Source organism: Anguilla rostrata, chromosome 8, assembly GCF_018555375.3.
Source record: "Anguilla rostrata isolate EN2019 chromosome 8, ASM1855537v3, whole genome shotgun sequence".
Lineage (NCBI taxonomy): Eukaryota > Metazoa > Chordata > Actinopteri > Anguilliformes > Anguillidae > Anguilla > Anguilla rostrata.
Window position 1 is genome coordinate 51,654,002 of NC_057940.1, and position 18,552 is coordinate 51,672,553.

The window sequence follows — 18,552 nt, forward strand, 5'->3', positions numbered from 1 at the left end:
GTCATTTGGAAGATAAGATAATCATTCAATCCTAAGTAATTGACATACCTTGAGCTATATCTTATCGGTGATTGATTTTTCTGATGTAAAAACACCCATTTCTGGAGTTAGGCTATAATGGAGAAATTTCAAATTAAATTTTCACCAGACTTGGTGAAAGACCGTATCTTTCTTTTATCCTTTTTTTCATGCAGTTTTGATGAAAGTAGTTAACAAAACAAGTGAACTGAGTGAACTGCCATTTTGCCCGGATATTCTGGTTCAATAACAAGTGGAAGAGGTCGTAACAACAGAAGCATTATATAAGTGTGTATGTTGGGTTGCTCACCCCTGGACTTTGCATTCTTTGTCAAAACTCCCCGACCCGTCTATATAACACCATAACACTTTACGTTTGCACTGGGACACACAGATACTATTACTGAAACAGGTAAGTTATACTCACAATTTAACCAATTCTTGCAACTTCATGAATTTGAATTGAAAAAGTTAATATTTTATTACTTGGTGCCATAGTAAATATTTGATGTAACGTAATAGTACTTTATTCTATCTTGTGTATTGACAATTTTGTACATAATAAAGATTAGTGTTGATGTGTCATATAGAAGGATGGAGGCCAGGATAGTATTAAATGTAAAATTGCGTGGAATATTTTCATTTGGAAACCCTGGCTTAATAATATGTTTACTAAAATGTATTCATGTTGGATTAGACTTGAACAATATCTTTTTTAAACGGAAATGTAATGTGGCTTTTCATGCTTTATAAACGTACTGTTTTATTGGGTTTTCCCTCAATCCCCCACTAATACAGGGTTTGAGCTGCAGTCATGAAGGTGTTTGTGGTACTTGCATTCGCAATATTCACTGGTGAGTAAACCTTTGCTTCTGTTTTAATGACAATTGTTGTGGCAGGACCGGAATGTTTTTTCTTGCAGTGTTTGCAAAGATGCTTCTTTAAATTTTACAATTCTTCATTTAAATTTTTAAGTTTTTGTAGTTACTTATTGAAAAACTACACGGAAGCATCAAGGATTATAAACTGAAAATGAACCATGATATGATCAACAGGATTAAATCCACGGATAAGCAAAAACATGTCCACTTACAGCAGTTTGCCTTACGATGTTTTCAGTGCCATAGATTTTCAACTGCAGTTAGTTTTGCCAGGAGAAACTCAATCACTAGGCATTTAAGCAACAATACATTTTCATATTTCTATATGATAGTGGCATTGGCCTTTCACACAATAACTATACATTTTGAATCAAAAACATAATTTCAGTGAGCGCCCCACACTGTTGCTTTTGTTAAATGTCATCATTAGATACAATGTCTCAAATGATTTTTGACAGTTGGTTTCAGTAAAATTTATTTAGCATGTTTTATTGTTGTGTTGTATATTTGATCTGAGTGTATATTCATGTAAATGTGGATATACTGTAATCATCAGTCAAAGGATTAATCGGTTCATCCTTATTTGGATTAAAAGCAATTTATAACCTGCAGAAGTGGTAACCAACGCTGTTCCTGGAAATCCACCATCCTGCAGGTTTTCATTTCAATCCTAATTTGCTAACTAGCAATCGCAAGAAGATCTCTAGCTGTTGAATGAGGTGTGCTTCATTAGGGTTGGCGTGAAAACCAAAAGGACCGCAGATCTCCAGGAACAGGGTTGGGAACCACTAACGTGCGGTTCCTGGATGGCCATAATGGTTATGTAACTGTGCAGCTCTATCTGTCCAGGGTGCCATGCCGACGCTCTGTTCACGGACCAATCAAAGACGGCGCTGGAGCTGGTGACAAATGCATTCTGGGACTACGTTTCCGAGGCGACGCGGATCGCCGAAGACACTCTGAAGATCATCAGAGAGTCTGAACTGGGCAAGGAAGTCAAGTAAGGCCTCTCCTGCGCTCTCTGCCGTTTCTGGTTCGTGGGGAGCGCGCACGAATACACACTGAAACACTACAGGGCTCTGTGACACACTCTCTCTATTAACCCCTCCCTCTGTCTCCACAGTGCTCAGATCACAGAGGGCTCGGACGGCACCGCCGAATACAGAGAAACTCTGCGCAAGGTTACCCCTCTGACCACGGAGCTGCTGGACAAGATTACCCAGGAGGCCGAGCAGCTGAAGGCTCGTCTGGAGACGGACGTGAGCAAAGTGAGGGTCCAGCTGGAGCCCTACGCCGAGGAGCTGAGGACCAGCATTCAGCAGCAGATGGAGCAGCTGAAGAGGGATATAGACCCCGTCATAGAGTCCCTGGAGCCCGAGGCCCTGAAGGCCACCCTGCTCCAGAAGAGCGAGGAGCTGAAGGGGAGCCTGGAGCAGAGCGTGAAGGTGATGCACTCCCAGCTGGACCCCCACACTGTGGAACTCACTGCTAAAGTGGACAAGCACCTGGAGGAGCTCAGGAGTGGTGTGGTTCCCCTGGTCGAGAGCTTCCAGACCCAGCTGTCCCAGTCATCTCAGAAACTTCAACAGGACCTGGCCGCCTATGGTGAGGAACTACAAACCAAGATGGAGGCCTTCGGTCAGGACCTGAAGGCCCAGGCAACTGCATTCTGGGAGAACCTCACAAAGAACTTCTAGAGCCTAAATAATCTTCCTTAATGTGTTCCCTCCTCTCTGTCCTAGAGAGAGCTGAGCTGTCTTTGTATGTGTCTCATACTTTGCTAACAACACTTTAAATGAAGACACCCTGTTAAGAGCCAGGTGATGAAATGACACCCAACTTCATTGCAAAGTAATGTTCACAATTTAGCAAGAATCCAAGATCAATTTCCTGCCGAAATTGCCATTGTAAATGTATATTGTACATGAGCATTCATTTTTCATAGTGCTGATTCAGGACTGAACTTGGTGAGGAGAGGTTTTTATGTCAAAGGTGGATAGTTGTGAGAATGTCTTACAAAAATTTTATTTCATTGACTAATATTATAAAAAGTAACAGGAAAAGAAATATTTGGGGAAAAATACCTTGAATTCCAATTTACTTTTAGAAAGAATAAAATCGTGACAACATGAAATCTACTTCTCAGCAGTTTCTATTACTTTTTTTTTCTTTCTATTCACTGTGTTCAAACAGGCCCACTTAAATTGTATTCCATAACATATGCAAACACACATGCATCAGCAGAGACCATGTTGCATTCTTGTTTGAATTTCTGGGGGCAGTACTTGCTTCAGGTTAGAATTGTCATAAATTCAAAATGAGCATCAGGCAACTAGAGTTATTTTCCAGACATGCCTTCTTAATATATGACCATTTTTCTCCCAAATTATTAAAAAAATAGAATCTTTTGTGTTGCACCCATTTTAAGAATAATCGTAGTGATATTGATTTGACTTCAGACAGAACTTCTCAAGGACGGATAAATGGTTTACCATCTGTGTCATATTTCACTGCTATTTTATCGCATTTGTCCCAAAAGCATTTAACCATCGTGCAAAATCTGGATACAAAAAAAAGTGTGAATAGTGACATTTCTTTTGCTGTCAAGGTTTTTCCAGCATTTCAACAATTACAACAATGCACGAAAGATGTTCAAAAAATTTTATTGCATAAAATAAAAGCATAAAATTTTAGCACATTCTCCTGTTTGATACTTGCACGACCCAATTCATTTCCACATATGTAACCCTTAGCAGAGGCAAGTTGAGAGTTGTCGGGTAGCTCCTAGAGATGTGGTGGTCTTTTTAAAATGCATTCTTCCGTTCTTGTTCATAAAAGCAAGTTCAAACACATACCTGTGTCAGTTAGCAACACACAGCTTTGTGAGAGAGCAACAGGAATTTGTCGAATTAAATGACGTGACTTTGAAAAAATGACACAACTTTAAATAATTTAGATATTTTGCTGACAAAAAAAGGCTAAGACCATTGATAGTTTTGCCTTTACAACTGTAGTTCCGGAATAAACTAACACATGTGGCTTCTTGCATGGTCAAGTGAGCTCAAGCATCAGCTACTGAAAGCGTCACACTCAAACTAATATTATGTTGTTATTTTTCGATATATTATAATACGTGCTTGTAAAAGCCTTCCTATGATCTCATCTACCTCTGAAACAGGATAGTGCAATGGTCTGAGCCTTGGGCTCTTAATCTGTAAGCTAGTTTAGATTCACAAATAGTACCCTGCGGCTGTACTTTGGAATGTAACGTGTGAAATGTAGGTGTCTCGTTTCTAGCTAAACTTCACATGGCGCATTTAGTTAATTTAACTTATTAATTTAACTTTTTGTTAAAGTTCCTTCCCTTTCCCTCGGTTACTGCAGCAGTGTACAGAAATGTAGATAATTTCTTAAAGTTCAAGCATTATGCACTGCTTAGTGGTTAGTGTTTTTAGCATCACTACTAAAAGCAGATCAAGCGGTATGGGTAATTCCCTTGCAGAAATGTAATGCATTGCAATAGACCTGAATGGCAATATTTTATCAAGATAAAAAAAGCTATTGCAAAACTTCACAATATATGGGTGAATATACAAATTAATGCTGCTCTCAGATACTGCAAAATATAATGAAATTTACTTCTGTGGCATGTGATTTATTTTTCTGAATAATGATAAATTATGTGCCTTAGAGATAAATGTATATGAGTATATTCTGTGAATGGAAGGATTTGCAGGAATGAACATGGGGCGTTTTCACCGTCGTCCAAAGATCCCTGCAAACTATAAAAGAATGCTTTAACATGACCCAGCTGCCTCTGCCTGTGTTCAGTTGTTGAGATCATGATGCAAAACTGATCTTGGCTTGGACTAAAGTCCTAATCAGGAAGTCATCATTATTACGGCCATTTTAACCTTCATATCGTAATATGCAGCTACATCCCACCGGCACTGGCTAATGGTCAGCATGCCTCCGCACTTGGGATCTTACAGTCAAAAGTAAATCGTTAGTTGCCATTTTACGTATTAAATTGGAATGAACCAATTGCACACGCACAATTACAGATCATACAGTAATTAGGCCTATTCCCTTGCATAAACAGGGAATGACAGTGTTCAAATATACATGTGCAACGTGAAAGTGATTCTCTTTCAGTGGTGGTACCATATTCTTTCTCGCATATTATGATCTCCTGGATCTTGAAAAAAAAAAAAATTATAGGCTAGCACACTTTTGAGAGTTGACACAGAGCTGACGTACGGATGATTTGCCTTCTCGTTGTTGGCACTGTACCACTTTTTGCTGTCACTGAGGTACAATGGGACCTTTATGCATCTTTATCCTTCTCCTCAATTCACCCTCCACGGAATTATGAAGCGAAGAGCCCTTAGTATGACATCATCTAACTACATATTTAAAATATTTACTAGTCCGCAGTGACGGTCCTTATAGTTTTAACTGACTTCAACAACAACTTGCAGCAACACGGAGTTGCAATTTTCTTTTTGGTCGTCCTATTCCGCATCCTAGGATATCCCACGCATCAGTTCGCAATTTATTGGATACATGCTCTATATAATATGATTTATTATTTTTAAAAACACACGCACACACACACACAAACACACACAATACGTTCATGAAACATGTTTAGTTTCACCACTGTCACCCAGCCCATACGATCAATTCCTCATCAGTGGAAAACGTAACTTCCAAATCGGTTTACCTGTCTATAACAACGGGTTGTTACTGGACCTAGATGACAAAAAATAAAATATTCTTGAAAGGACGTTAGGACGGCGAATTTAATTGTGATTAGGCCTACCTGTTAATCTCATGCAACGGTGTACCTGTGCTATGATTAATGTGTATTGTCGTCTTGGGGTAATGTGGTTCAATGTGATAATATAATAATAAAATAATAATAAAAGAAAAAACGCAAAATATTTCTGCGCAGAGAACTTCGAAAAGTTAAGCGCTCCACCTTGCCACCTATCAAACGAGGGTTCCACGAAAACACAGACGCAATTTCACACCCCCTCCAAGCGTAGCGCCGCAGTATAAAACATCCCTTACATACAGTCGCCAAGTCATAATTTGCCGAAAACGCAAGCAAGTTTTGGGATTGCAGGTAAGCGACGTGTGGATTAATGCGAACGTTAGCTGTTCTTTTCTTTTTTCCCTTGAATACATTGTTTAATTATGTTACGTTCATCTGCCGGTTCAAGTTTATATTGTTTCAGAACTTTTCAGCACCTTTTATGATAACTTGTGAAGCATAGTTTCTGTAAACCTTAATGCAAGTAATGCTAATTGTTTGTGAATAGGGTATACTACATATTCGGATTTTTCGGTTGTTAATTCTCATGCTACTTTAAATGACTCAAAAGTCGACGCCTCTCAATCGCAATTAACATTCTCAACCTGCAATTATAAAGATATAAAGTACTTTTTATTCATTTATGTATTTATTGTACGGATGGAGTATATTTAACTATTTACCATTGTTTTATATGAAAACATTTACAGGCCTTCCTTAGTTTTATATTATTTGCACTGTACAGAGAAGGTGACAGAGTTCATACTGTTCATATAAAACTGTTCTTTGCCATTAAATTATGCACTTTTGAGCAGAGCTGCCTATGCACATTTTGTGTCTTCCTTTCATCTTACTTAGACGTTTTTTCTTGAGCTACCTCTTTGAAGGGAAACTGAGGAACAAGGAAATCAATTTCAAATAAGACAATAAAAAGATTACTCAAGATCTGATCTGTAGCTAATACTGATAATAGCAGCCACATCAGTGTTCAAACTGAGTGTCTGCAGCATGTATTCTAGGTTACCTCTCATTCATTTTAACTATCTGTGCTTATTCAGTGTAAGATTGAGTTGAGCATCCTGTACAAGACACTGCATGCATGCTTGTGTAACACTGTTTTCATTCCGTTATTATATTTTAAATAATTTTATGGCCCATTGTGCTTTATGCAGGTGTATTTTTTTGTTTTGGACAACCATGAGACTAATAGCATTGATCCTTCTTCTGGCTGTCATTTCAGGTAAATCTCTCATTCCCTTTCCCTCTCCCCCTCCCTCGTTCAGTTGAAATGCTTTCTTGGTGCATGATAAATATATGTAATGCATAAATTGTGCAATGAAAGGGGAGGGATATCAATAATTGCTAAATGAATAGCATTATGAGTAACAATGGTAAAATAAACCCAAAAAAAACAACAGCCATATTTTTTTAGCTGCTGAAAAATCAAGATGTGGCCTTCTTTAATCTAAGACCACACATTCTCACCTCACTTGACTCGTTACCCCCCGTGCTATGACCTACAGCCTCACTGATTGGTTGAGCTCATTACTTGTGTTCCCCACCCACAGGCTGCCAGGCATCTTCGGAGATCCAGGATGACCTCGAGGAAAAGTGGGAAGAGGGCGTGGACAAGCTCTGGGAGTACCTTTATGGGCGCCGAACTACGCCAACAGCAACAGCAACAACAACACCAACACCAACGCCGACACCAACGCCAACACCGACAGAGACACCGACAGAGACACCGACAGAGACACCGACACCAACACCGACACCAGCACCAACACCAACACCGACACCAGCACCAACAGGAACCCCTGGTCCGGTAGAGGAACTCCAGTGAGTTCTCTTTTCTGTAACTTCACATGGAACTTTACTGAAGCACTGGAATGCTTCACATTGTGACTTTACCGAACCACTGAAATGCTTCACATTGTAACTGTACTGAAGCATTGAAATGCTTCACATCATGACTTTACTGAAGCACTGAAATGATTCACATCACGACTTTACTGAAGCACTGAAATGCTTCACATCGCGACTTTACTGAAGCACTGAAATGCTTCACATGGCGACTTTACTGAAGCACTGAAATACTTCACATCGCATCTTTATTGAAGCACTGAAATGCTTCACATCACGACTTCAAAGATGCACAGATGGGATGGATGTGCACACACAGTCTGGTGCTCAATGCTGACTGTGGCCGCCATTCCTCAGGGCAATGCAAAATAGGCATCACACAGGGATGAACAGATTTACTATTCATAATAATAATGATGCATGCATACATACATACGCGTAAGTTTGGGGGAAGACAGGGAGAAATGTCACCCCAAATATTTTCATATGGATTAATTGCTAAACCGGCTAGCACCTTTGTGAGACATGATGTTTGATTCAGCGAGATTAGGTGGTCCAGCAGTGTGTCTCCCCCAAAGTTACAATGAAACCCTTCACCTGCAGTATGTAATAATAATAATAATAATAATAATACACCAGGTGCAAAGCCCTAATTGCTACTGTAGCATTGAGAGACTCTGTTGTCTTAATCCCATCCCAGGGTCTGTTTCCCCTTCTCAGCAAATTCCCATTAACACCGCCATTTTAACTGACCTCCTCTCCTCTCTGGCCAGGAACCTGGTCGAAGACGCCATGGAGGACCTGAACGAGTTGAGGGAGGACCTGGCCAAGAGGCTCGGGCCGCTGGTTCAGGACATGGCCGACAGGGTGCGGGAGGACATCAAGCGGCTCTTCGCCAAGGTCCGCGAGGACCTGGAGGAGGCCACGAACCGCGCCAAGGAGTACGGCGAGGAGGTCAAGAACCTGATGCAGGACGACGGCGAAGGCGTCAGCGACAAGTTCAAGGAGTTCGACCGTCGACTGAGGAAGCGCCTCGCCAAGGACATGGAGGACATGCAGAAGTGAGCGACCGGGGCCTTGGGGGGCGGGTGGGGGTTGGGGAGTATAGGGCAGAGGGGGGAGGGGCCAAAGAGGGAACCGCATGGTTACCGGATGTGGGGGTTGATATGTAAAACGTTAATCATTACTGTTGTAAAACAGGTGATGGATGTAATGCTTTTCTTCTAATATTGCTTTGGCTGGAAAAACTGGTAGAGAATACGCAGTGGAATTTATAATTTTTTTCATTTTTTGATGTTCCTCTCACATGCTCAAATTTCTTGATTTTGACACCGATTCTTATGGTCTGAATACTAATATTTAATGTGAGCCCCTTTCTCCCAATTGGACGATATGGTCCCAGCTTGCAAGAACCATTTGGACTGGTGCATCTGCTGCAGTCTGTTAGTGTTTTACTGCGGCCTGATAATGGCGGGACCCTTTTTCCCGCTCTTTTAACAGCCAATCACCATCTCGACTGCCTTGCTTGTTCAGACCATTGTTGTGCCAGTTTGCAAGAACTCTGGCAACCGAGTGAACATATGCGTTATCTGGCTGGGCCAACAGCGGTGTGTTAAAATCACATGCTAACCCCCGGCCTCTCCCTCTACGAACAGGACCGTGTCCGATTACTTCAAGGACGTGGCGTCGAAGGCCCAGGAGGAGATAGACGAAGCGAAGGACCGCCTCGAGCCCTTCTTCCGCAAGCTGCGCGACCGCGCCAAGGAGAAGCTGGACTCCGTCCTGGAGCAGCTGAAGGAGAAGACCCAGGGCCTCCGCGAGAAGGTGGAGAAGGCGGCCGAGGACACCCGCTCCACGCTGCAGAGGTGGTTCCAGCCCGTGGTCGACTTCTTCAAGTCCCTGGGCTAGGGAGGGAAGGGGCGAGAGGGAAGTCCGGTGGCCTCCCGGGGACGGGGACCAGGCGGGCGCGATTCCCCTCTCGCTGCCGTGAACAGTCGGGTCAGGTCGGCTCGCCCACCCACAAACCCCCAGCCCCGACCCGTTCAGCTTGTAAACTTTTCATTCCCGTCCGGGATCGTTGACTAATGGTCAAAAGATGCCTGTGCTGTTAATTCTGCGACCCTCTAAAGGTGTAAGATCACAAATACGCGATTATACCGTTCGTAACTGAACATTCTAATGCTGATATAAAAATGACCACTGGCAATTGCGTTCTAGAACATGACTGGAAAAAAGAAAACGCTACTCTTCAATGGCTTAAGGTACGAGATGACAAATATGTGATGATTTTCTGATGCTGTTGGTGAACGAAAGCAATGGAGTTCTAGAACACTGACTGAGAAAAAAAAAAAGATTCCAAAAAAACCTACAAAGAGTCGTGCCCTGCGCTCATCCTCTCATCAGCGAGCAAAGGCCGGGAAGGAGGAGGAGAGCGCTGCCGAAGGTGCGGCGCTGTTTGCTCAGTCAGCGCACAGAATGGGAAGGCTGATGAACAAGGAGGGGCAGCGCGAAAATGAGCCGTAGCATTTTGGCTCATCTCCCAGGATGTCTGTCAAGAGAATGCGTTTGGATCCCCAAGGTCACCTAAGTTCAGCACACCAACATTTTTCTTCATTTTCCCGCTCCTTTGCTACGTAAAAAAAAAAAAAAAAAAAAAGCTTCTTAAAATACAACCCACTGCTCTCAAAATGGCCTCTCGGTGGCGGCTGTAAATGGGCATTATTATAATCCGTTCTCGCCTGTCAGACAAGGTTAATATGTACACGAAGATGCGATGCATGGCTTGCGTTATGATCCCGGTACCCTGCCTCTGTGAACGTCCGCTTTTATTGAAATGAGCTACAAGCCTGTGCCGTGCCCAATACCAGATCAGAATTCTTGTGCGCTTTGCTATAGGCTGGGTGCTGAAAGGGTAGATGGCCCATGTTATTCTAACAGTCCTGTTCTGATGAGTGCACCGTACAGCCGCGGGGAAAGATGTACCGCAGGCTCAGGTGTCGGACCGATCGGTCTCCGGTGTGCCGATGACACGGCCAGGTGGCAAAGGTTTCTCTCGTTTGGGTGTCACGCTTACATTCTTAATTGGTGGAGAACAGAAATAAACTCGCGAACACCTGTGGGTGAGCCAATCTCCAACCTGCGGGTTCCACAGCCAAAGCGCAGCCTGCTTTGCAGCCTGCGCACGTACCGTGCAACCTCTCTGCCGCGCAACGGCGTGTTTTGAGGGAGCGGGGCCCGTCCACACAGAAAGCAATATTTGTAGCAGAACCGAGAGGCGGTGTTGTCCAAGTTTTTTCGTAAGTTTTTGCACCTGGTGGCGGGGTGATTTTAACTGCCGGCGGCTGCAGCAGGCTGAGCGTAAACATTCTGCTCTGCTCCAGTCATTCTTTATAAATCAGGAGAAAAGCTCTACCTTTCCCTTCTCTGTTCTGCCAAGGCCTGCATGGACTGTAGGTCCAAACATGCACAGTGCAGTATGTGGAAGATCTTTACCTATCAGCTTATTGGCTTCTGTATTCTCTGGCCTCTCATTAGCATATTCAGATATCACTGAGAAATGATAAGCTTCTCACTCTGGAGAATTTTGTCTTTGCATTTCAATGTATTTTACAGTATATGCAAAAAAAAACAATAATAATAGCCGTCTAACTTGTGAGTTTTTCATTGCTGCTGTCTAGTTTATGTAACTCCCCCCCTCCCCCCCTCCCCAGGCAATAGTTTGGCTGTTTGGCCTTGCGTGCGTGTGTGCATGTGTGCGTGTGTGAGTGTCTGCCTGTCTGTCTGTCTTGAGTGACTATCAGTGCTTATAACCTTATCCACAGCGCCATCTTGGGGTGACAGCAAAAACATTAAAAGAGTTTCGGACACATACCACGTTCCAGGTCTCTGTCCTGCCCTGTCCTCGTCATTCCTGATCATTCTTTTTCAGTTGCTATAAACCTGTGAGTTTCATAATGGCCAGAAGTGCTCAATATTGAAGCAGCCTTGTCATGGAAACTAGAAGTCACACCTTCCATGAAGCAAAATCATCATATTTCATGGAGGATAATTCCAAAATCTGACTCCAGGTTCCAATTCCATGAATGTGTCAGCCTAAATAAAATGTTTGTAAATTAAAAATGGATGCTAAAGTACAGTTATGGGAAATGTATGCTTAGCATAGATCAGCGTATATATAACAAAGCATATAAATTGCTCTAGTTTTAGACATATCCTTTGAAATATTAAAGATATACACAGCATATTTGTTCATACAATAAGACATAATTGTGTAATATGCACACAATAGCAAATGTATTATAAACATTATTAATATAATTCTCTTGCAGTATATTTTGCCATAATTGAGATGTCATCCTGAAATCATGGATTTCCTAGATATTATTTGAATAGCCAGAATGTAAGCCAGATGCCTTGATCACAGATGTTTTCTAGTCATATCTCTGGCCGACACGCAAGCCTGTGCCTGCACACATTCTTTTTTTCTGCAGTGAAAAGTTTGTTTTTTTTTCATCCCCCCAAAAGTTTCTCCTTTGCCTTCTGGCTTCACATGTTGTGAGCTGCTGGTGCATTCCTGTGTTCCCTGCGTGGGCCCCTCATATACATCCTCCAGTCACATGATCTGAGAGCCAATCCCTCTCTCCATACTCCAGTCACATGATCTGAGAGCCAATCCCTCTCTCCGTACTCCAGTCACATGATCTGAGAGCCAATCCCTCTCTCCATACTCCAGTCACATGATCTGAGAGCCAATCCCTCTCTCCATACTCCAGTCACATGATCTGAGAGCCAATCCCTCTCTCCATACTCCAGTCACATGATATGAGAGCCAATCCTGATGAGCTGTTAATTGTATTGAACAGCAATACAATTAACATGTAATTAACAGTTATTATTGATAATAACAATAATGATAACAATGATAATAATAATAACAATAATAATAACTATAATCATCATCCCAATCACCATCATCATCATCTTCATCATCAGCATCATCCTCATCATTCCGATGTTCCTTTCAACCTCACATATTTGATAAGACACAGTCTCTGTGAGTTCTGAACTGTTTTGTTCCTGTGAGCTGTGAGCTGTGAGCTGTAAGCAGGCCTTAGGTGATGCCTGACAGTGTGAAAGATTGTCCTCTCTGGTTACAGAAGAAAGCAGTCAGCTGTAGTCGGGTGAATGCAAGTCTGAAGATTTATTTTTATATAGTTTTACCGGTGGGCTTCTTGCCTGTTTTGAAATGATACTGAATTTTTTTGTCTTTTTTAAAGTTTGCTGTGCTGGCTTCTGCAAGATGCTCCTGTTATTGGTGGAAGACACTGCCTGTTGTTTGTACTATCAGTACAGAATGGGAAAATGTGCTTTGACTGTTCAAAGACAGGAGAAATGGGTGGGGTGTAGAGTACTCTTTGAGTGTTATTTATCCATGTGATCACTGAAGCTATGGGGGTTGTCTTGTGGAACAGCAGCATTGCGCAATGTGAATTTTTATTTATTTGTTTAGACTGAGTATTGCAATTTGAGATTCAGGGCACAAAGACAACAAAGAAAGCCTGGGATTTGATCCTACAGAACTGCATTTCATTTCTATCATATATTCTACTGTATTCTATAACATTCTAGGCACATGTCTAATAACCAGCTCTGGCCAACAGTCAAACAGTACAGCGCTGCAGTTAGAATGCCAAATGCTTGTGTATATTTGCTTCTCTGTCTTCTCTGCAACATCATTTTGATACCTTGCAGGTCAATAATTCATATTTTCCTTGTGAGCAATTAGACGCCACTGTCTCAAAGGGAAATTTTGATATTCTCAGCATAAAACACAACTTGAGAGGCTTTTACTCTTCTGGAATTCGTAAAGAAAAAATGCTTGTTGTGTTCTTCTTTTTAATGGAAATAGGTACATGACCTGTCTTCTGTGTTCCCTTGTTCTGGAAGAAAATGTCACATTGGTTGCTGTCTGAAAAGCACGATGTGAAAAATACTTTATGGTTGTGTCCTGCTAATGTCTTTCCACTGTGTGTCCTGCTATCCGTCTCTCCTCTGTGTGTCCTGCTATCTGTCTCTCCTCTGTGTGTCCTGCTATCTGTCTCTCCTCTGTGTGTCCTGCTATCTGTCTCTCCTCTGTGTGTCCTGCTATCTGTCTCTCCTCTGTGTGTCCTGCTAACTGTCTCTCCTCTGTGTGTCCTGCTATCTGTCTCTCCACTGTGTGTCCATGTCTCTCCCCTGTGTGTCCTGCTGACCGTCTCTTCTCCGTGTGTCCGCGTCTCTCCCCTGTGTGTCCTGCTGACCGCCTCTTCTCTGTGTGTCCGTGTCTCTCCCCTGTGTCTGACAGTGTTAGGAAAGGTAGAGGTGTGATGTAACCGAGGAAGACTCATCAGAGCGGTGATCTTCGGGAGCCCTGTAGCTACAGCCCGGCAGCCCCGTCAGACTGGCGGGAGTTCACCCCCACACATTGGGGCAGTGAGCCAGAGCAGGAAGTCTTTGTGGCAGTCGCGTGCTGATGCGCGTCATCCAGCGTGTACACTGCAGCATCTCGGTGGAGTGTGTGCCATATTTCTGAGTGAATATGAGCGTGTATATTGTTTAGGCTTTGCATTGTTTGTCATGTTGACGTTTCCCCTCCATCCTTACGGCACGTCAGTCCGTACACAACAAAGGCATAATTACAGTCCCAATTAAATTTTAAAAAATTAATCTTGCAGCGACTAAATTAACAACATTCTCTGCAATGATTCATGTGTCAGTGTAGGCTTCCCTTGGGTGACATGTACAGAGCTATAAAATGCTGAGGGTTATTATTGTGGGCCTTCAACACAACACAATTTGCAGAGGAAAAAAAAATACTGTTTGAGTTGAGCTGTTTCCAAATTTCTTCCAGAGGATTTTCGGTTAAAGATCATCCTGTGTTGAAATACAGGTGGCATGATTTTTCATGAATCCTCAACCAGGATTAAACACTACATTTTAATAAGCATGTGAATAAAATGTTGTTTTTTTTGAACGCAGTGACAGTTTTTCTCCTCCTTTGGTAATTGTTTTGTCTCGGTAGCGGAGAATTAACCAAAACTATAAACATTCTTTCAGAGATAGACATGTAAAATCTGCCTCCTAATTTTCCACCTGTTGTGTCTACCACGCTAGGTAAAAGCTCACCTGTTTGTACAGTATCTGACTCCTCTCCTTATTCCTGTGAGCTCCAGTCCCTGCTCCTGCCATTCATGAAAATATGGCTCCAGGCCCTTATATACCTAATCTGCTCTAATCCTTCTGGATCTGCTCTTGTAATGGACTGCATTTATATAGCGCTTTTATCCAAAGCGCTTTACAATTGATGCCTCTCATTCGCCAGAGCAGTTAGGGGTTAGGTGCCTTGCTCAAGGACACTTCGACACGCCCAGGGCGGGGTTTGAACCAGCAACCCTACGACTGCCAGACAGTCGGTCTTACCTCCTGAGCTATGTCGCTATGTCTTGTATTCATGTTGCCACTGTCATATGTGCTCAATGTGTCTCATCACCATAGACCTTATAAGTCATTCTAGAGCAGTGATGTCCAATCTAAAAAAAAAAGGGCCAGTGTGGGTGTGTTTTGTGGTTGTTGTTGTTGTTGTTGTTTAGCTCAGCACTGTGACACCTGATTCAACTGATTAACCAATCATGGTCTTCGTCGAGACCTTGGTCGGTTAAACCAAGTTTCTCAATGCTGCGCTAAGACAAAAGACCAGCCATTTTTCATAAAAGATTGAGTACCCCTGTTCTAGATCATATCATCTGACGTATTCATGAACGATCACCCGCAACTCTGGTCTAAAGTCCTTTTATATAATGGTTTCAGTTAAAAGTCAGTATTTATCTTCAGTTAATGATTAGTCCCCTTGGCTTGATGTGGCACAGTCTTCCAATCAAATCGCCTTGATGGTCAGCAGTTGTCTGTGGGTGAGGTCGCGGGGTTACGATGCCCCGGATTTCTAGAATTTACGGGATTTTCCCAGAAACGGGGAGTGCGAACAGCTGATAAATGAATATAGAATGCTCAATAATGGAGAATAAATGGCTCCTCTGCAAAAGATAAGAACCCCATTTCTGCATGCACCGAACCGATTCCTCTCCGACCGAGTGCCTGCTACCCAATAATAAATGATAATCTGAATTTAAATGGGGCATAAAAGCTAAAACAGGCTGGGGGTTTTAAAACATTTTTCTCTTGGTTTTATTTTTCATCCGGATTACCTCTAAATCAGTTTGTGCAAGCACGTTTTAATATTTCCCTGCTTATTCATTTTATTGCTGCTTTAACTTTAATTTCAATGTACCGCACTCTCTGATTAGCTGGCATCTCAGAGCATGTATTCCCTGTAAGTGCACCTTGAGGGACCCACAGCTCTTTCAAATTTATACCCTTGTCTGTCTATTATTTTAAGACTCATTATGCTGACAGCAATGTGCAACGTGCCGTTTCACTGAATAAATTGGGCACAGCCATCCTTAATCGTTAACGAGAATAAAATAACACTCAGAGCTGGGGGGTGTGGAGGTTTGCCGCGCATCTGTACACATGGGTGAATCAACCGATCAGTCAGTCGGCCCCATTTTGTTTCGCGACACTGACGGCGCTCTGTTCGCACGAAGGAGATCCTCCTGATGGTTTCACGGCGCTCGTTTTATTGAAAACAGCGTGTCCCGTAACAGAGGGAACCCAAAGGAAAAAATCAACGATGAGTAAAAATGGTCCCGGTGTGAAGCGCTGCGGAGTCGTTCGCGAAACAGGGAGGCGGCCCAGCGGCGCGTTGCAGTTTGAACAGCGCTCAGAACCTTCGACTTTGTAAACAACGGTCTTTCACCACGCGACGTTGCCACACCGCTCCGAATGTTGCTAAATCCCCACAAACTGGCCAAGTTTCTTGCTGTGGATGGGCGCGGGTCCAATCAGGACTCGCACGGGGGTCAATAACACGCTCAGTCCCCTCCCTCCCATTCGGCTGGGGATGTACAGTAGGCATGTAACCTTGGCGATAGATAAAAGGGTAAGAAGCATAGCGCAGTCGACAGTAGCTGACCGACTCTCCCTACAGGACTAACCACGACGGAAAGTAGCTACTCCCGTGGCACAGGGATACAGGTAAACGGCCTTCGCTAGAAGCTAATTGGGATGGCAGAATTTCCGGTGTCCATGGACACAGCCCCTTCTGCCTGTGAGGCAGACAGCTTGTGAGAGTGACTGTAGTTCAGTCAATGTACCTTTTATTCAACACCAATATATTGCTCTTAACGTGTGACAATGTGATTCTCTCTCTCTCTCTTTCTTCTGCTTTTTTATTTGTTGTAATTATTATTATTATTATTAAATTTTTTCTGTTTGTTTTTCTTGTGTCTGTGACTTGGTGAATGGCACTATGCATTGTACAATAAAGGTTTATTAAAACTTAAATTCTCTCTCTCTCTCCCCCTCTCTCTCTCTCTCTCTCTCTCTAGCAGACATGTCGAGGAACCTGCTAATAATCTCCCTGGTCTTAGTGTGTCTAGGTAAGATGTTCATAACTGCACATGGTCAGGATTTGTTTTGCTTGTCTAATGGCTGCCAGGGCCGTCGATACTGAGGTGAAAGGTGATGATGATTCTAAGGGCCCACAGCCAAAAACAATTCAATTCGTTTTATTAAAAAAGGGGGTCCAGAGCAATATTATTTCAGGGGGCCCAGAATTCTTGACTATGCCCCAGTGTGCAGCATATCCATTGCTCTCACTCAGTAAATATTCAAAAAAATTATTTCAAAAAAAATTTGTATTTGTCAGTGAATAGTCTCATTCATTTTTTTTTTTTTTTTGCATTATTGCATTTTCTCATGCTTATTAAAGTACTACACATTGTTTTCCTTAACAATAATACTGAATATCAAAAAAGAGATTTTAAACAATTGCAAGAACATTACTGTTCCACCAGTCTCTGGGCACATTACAGCTGACACAACTGTTGTTTATGGGCAATGTTCATCTGCACAATTTTCATTTCAAATGCAAACTTTTGGTATGCGGAGACAACGCAACTTAGCTATGACAGTCTTGCCGACCGTCTCCTCTTGTCCTGTAGCATGGAGGGCAATGTCACAGGAAGAGGACGACACTCATTTTTCCGTGGCTGGTGTTGAAGTCAGTGGCGTACTGAAGATGGCGGAGGACACATACAGGTAAGTGCAGGGGGCGCATGCGTTGCAAGCAGTCTGCACTCACACAACCCGCCGACCCTGGAAGAGAACGCCTCTCGCTTTTACCGCTGGCATCACAACCAGCTGAGAGTGCCAACCGTCAAATCCAGGTCACACGATCCAATGTTTATCTAAAGTAAATAACGTTATTTTCGCAATTACGTTATTCATCCCCTATCACGGAACTAAAACGGAATAGAATCCAACACCGGCCCCTTGGACAGAGTTGCTTAGAGCCACCAAAATCCTAGTGCCGGCTCTGGCCAAATCTGTATCTATCCAATCACAAAAAAACCAAGTCAGTATCTATCCAACCACGAGAGAAACAAAGTCCAAGTTGTACCATGGCAGAGACCAATTCAGTGTCTGTCTGAGAATGAGATGCAGCCCATGCAACACTGAACCCAGCACTGAGAGTGAAAATGCCTCCCCAACAGACCAATACTAATTCCTTTGTAGTGGGGAGATTAAGGATGTTTTTTTTACTGTTTCAGATTTTAAAATTCAACTAATACAGGTGTTCTATCGCAGTTTTTGTTTTCTTTGGCTTTCTTTGTGTATAACATTATTATTTAAAATGCTGTTCTTAAGTAGACTCAGGTCATTCTTTGTCCAAATAAGCAATTCATTTTCTCTCTGCTATTCTATTAAACATTCATTTGTTTTTGTTCTTTTTTTTTCAAATGAGGAATTAGGGTACCCATGCACTCCGCGTATCCTTTAATGGGCTCGTTTTTCACCAAACAGAAAAGCAAGTTT

General features: G+C 42.6%; 2 protein-coding genes across 2 annotated transcripts; both read left to right on the forward strand.

Annotated features, from left to right (window-relative positions):
• Positions 1-300: 300 nt before the first annotated feature.
• On the forward strand, positions 301-3,033 carry LOC135261944 (apolipoprotein A-IV-like). Its single transcript, XM_064348658.1, has 4 exons — positions 301-430; positions 817-872; positions 1,749-1,899; positions 2,023-3,033. Exons 2-4 carry the CDS (start codon positions 833-835, stop codon positions 2,594-2,596), a joined length of 765 nt encoding a protein of 254 aa, XP_064204728.1. The 5' UTR covers positions 301-430; positions 817-832; the 3' UTR covers positions 2,597-3,033.
• Positions 3,034-5,955: 2,922 nt separating this feature from the next.
• On the forward strand, positions 5,956-11,449 carry LOC135261940 (apolipoprotein Eb-like). Its single transcript, XM_064348654.1, has 5 exons — positions 5,956-6,030; positions 6,891-6,958; positions 7,287-7,557; positions 8,355-8,642; positions 9,237-11,449. The coding sequence occupies exons 2-5, from the start codon at positions 6,916-6,918 to the stop codon at positions 9,487-9,489; spliced, it is 855 nt and encodes a 284-aa protein (XP_064204724.1). The 5' UTR covers positions 5,956-6,030; positions 6,891-6,915; the 3' UTR covers positions 9,490-11,449.
• The last annotated feature ends 7,103 nt before the right edge of the window (positions 11,450-18,552 follow it).

What these genes read in the sequence shown, in the direction of transcription:
- LOC135261944 (XM_064348658.1), top strand. Translation starts at nt 833, where the DNA reads ATGAAGGTGTTTGTGGTACTTGCATTCGCAATATTCACTG. An exon ending in TGCATTCGCAATATTCACTG is followed by an intron (nt 873 to 1,748) that starts GTGAGTAAACCT and finishes CTATCTGTCCAG; the next exon opens with GGTGCCATGCCGACGCTCTG. An exon ending in GAACTGGGCAAGGAAGTCAA is followed by an intron (nt 1,900 to 2,022) that starts GTAAGGCCTCTC and finishes CTGTCTCCACAG; the next exon opens with TGCTCAGATCACAGAGGGCT.
- LOC135261940 (XM_064348654.1), top strand. Translation starts at nt 6,916, where the DNA reads ATGAGACTAATAGCATTGATCCTTCTTCTGGCTGTCATTTCAG. An exon ending in GGTCCGGTAGAGGAACTCCA is followed by an intron (nt 7,558 to 8,354) that starts GTGAGTTCTCTT and finishes CTCTCTGGCCAG; the next exon opens with GAACCTGGTCGAAGACGCCA. An exon ending in GACATGGAGGACATGCAGAA is followed by an intron (nt 8,643 to 9,236) that starts GTGAGCGACCGG and finishes CTCTACGAACAG; the next exon opens with GACCGTGTCCGATTACTTCA.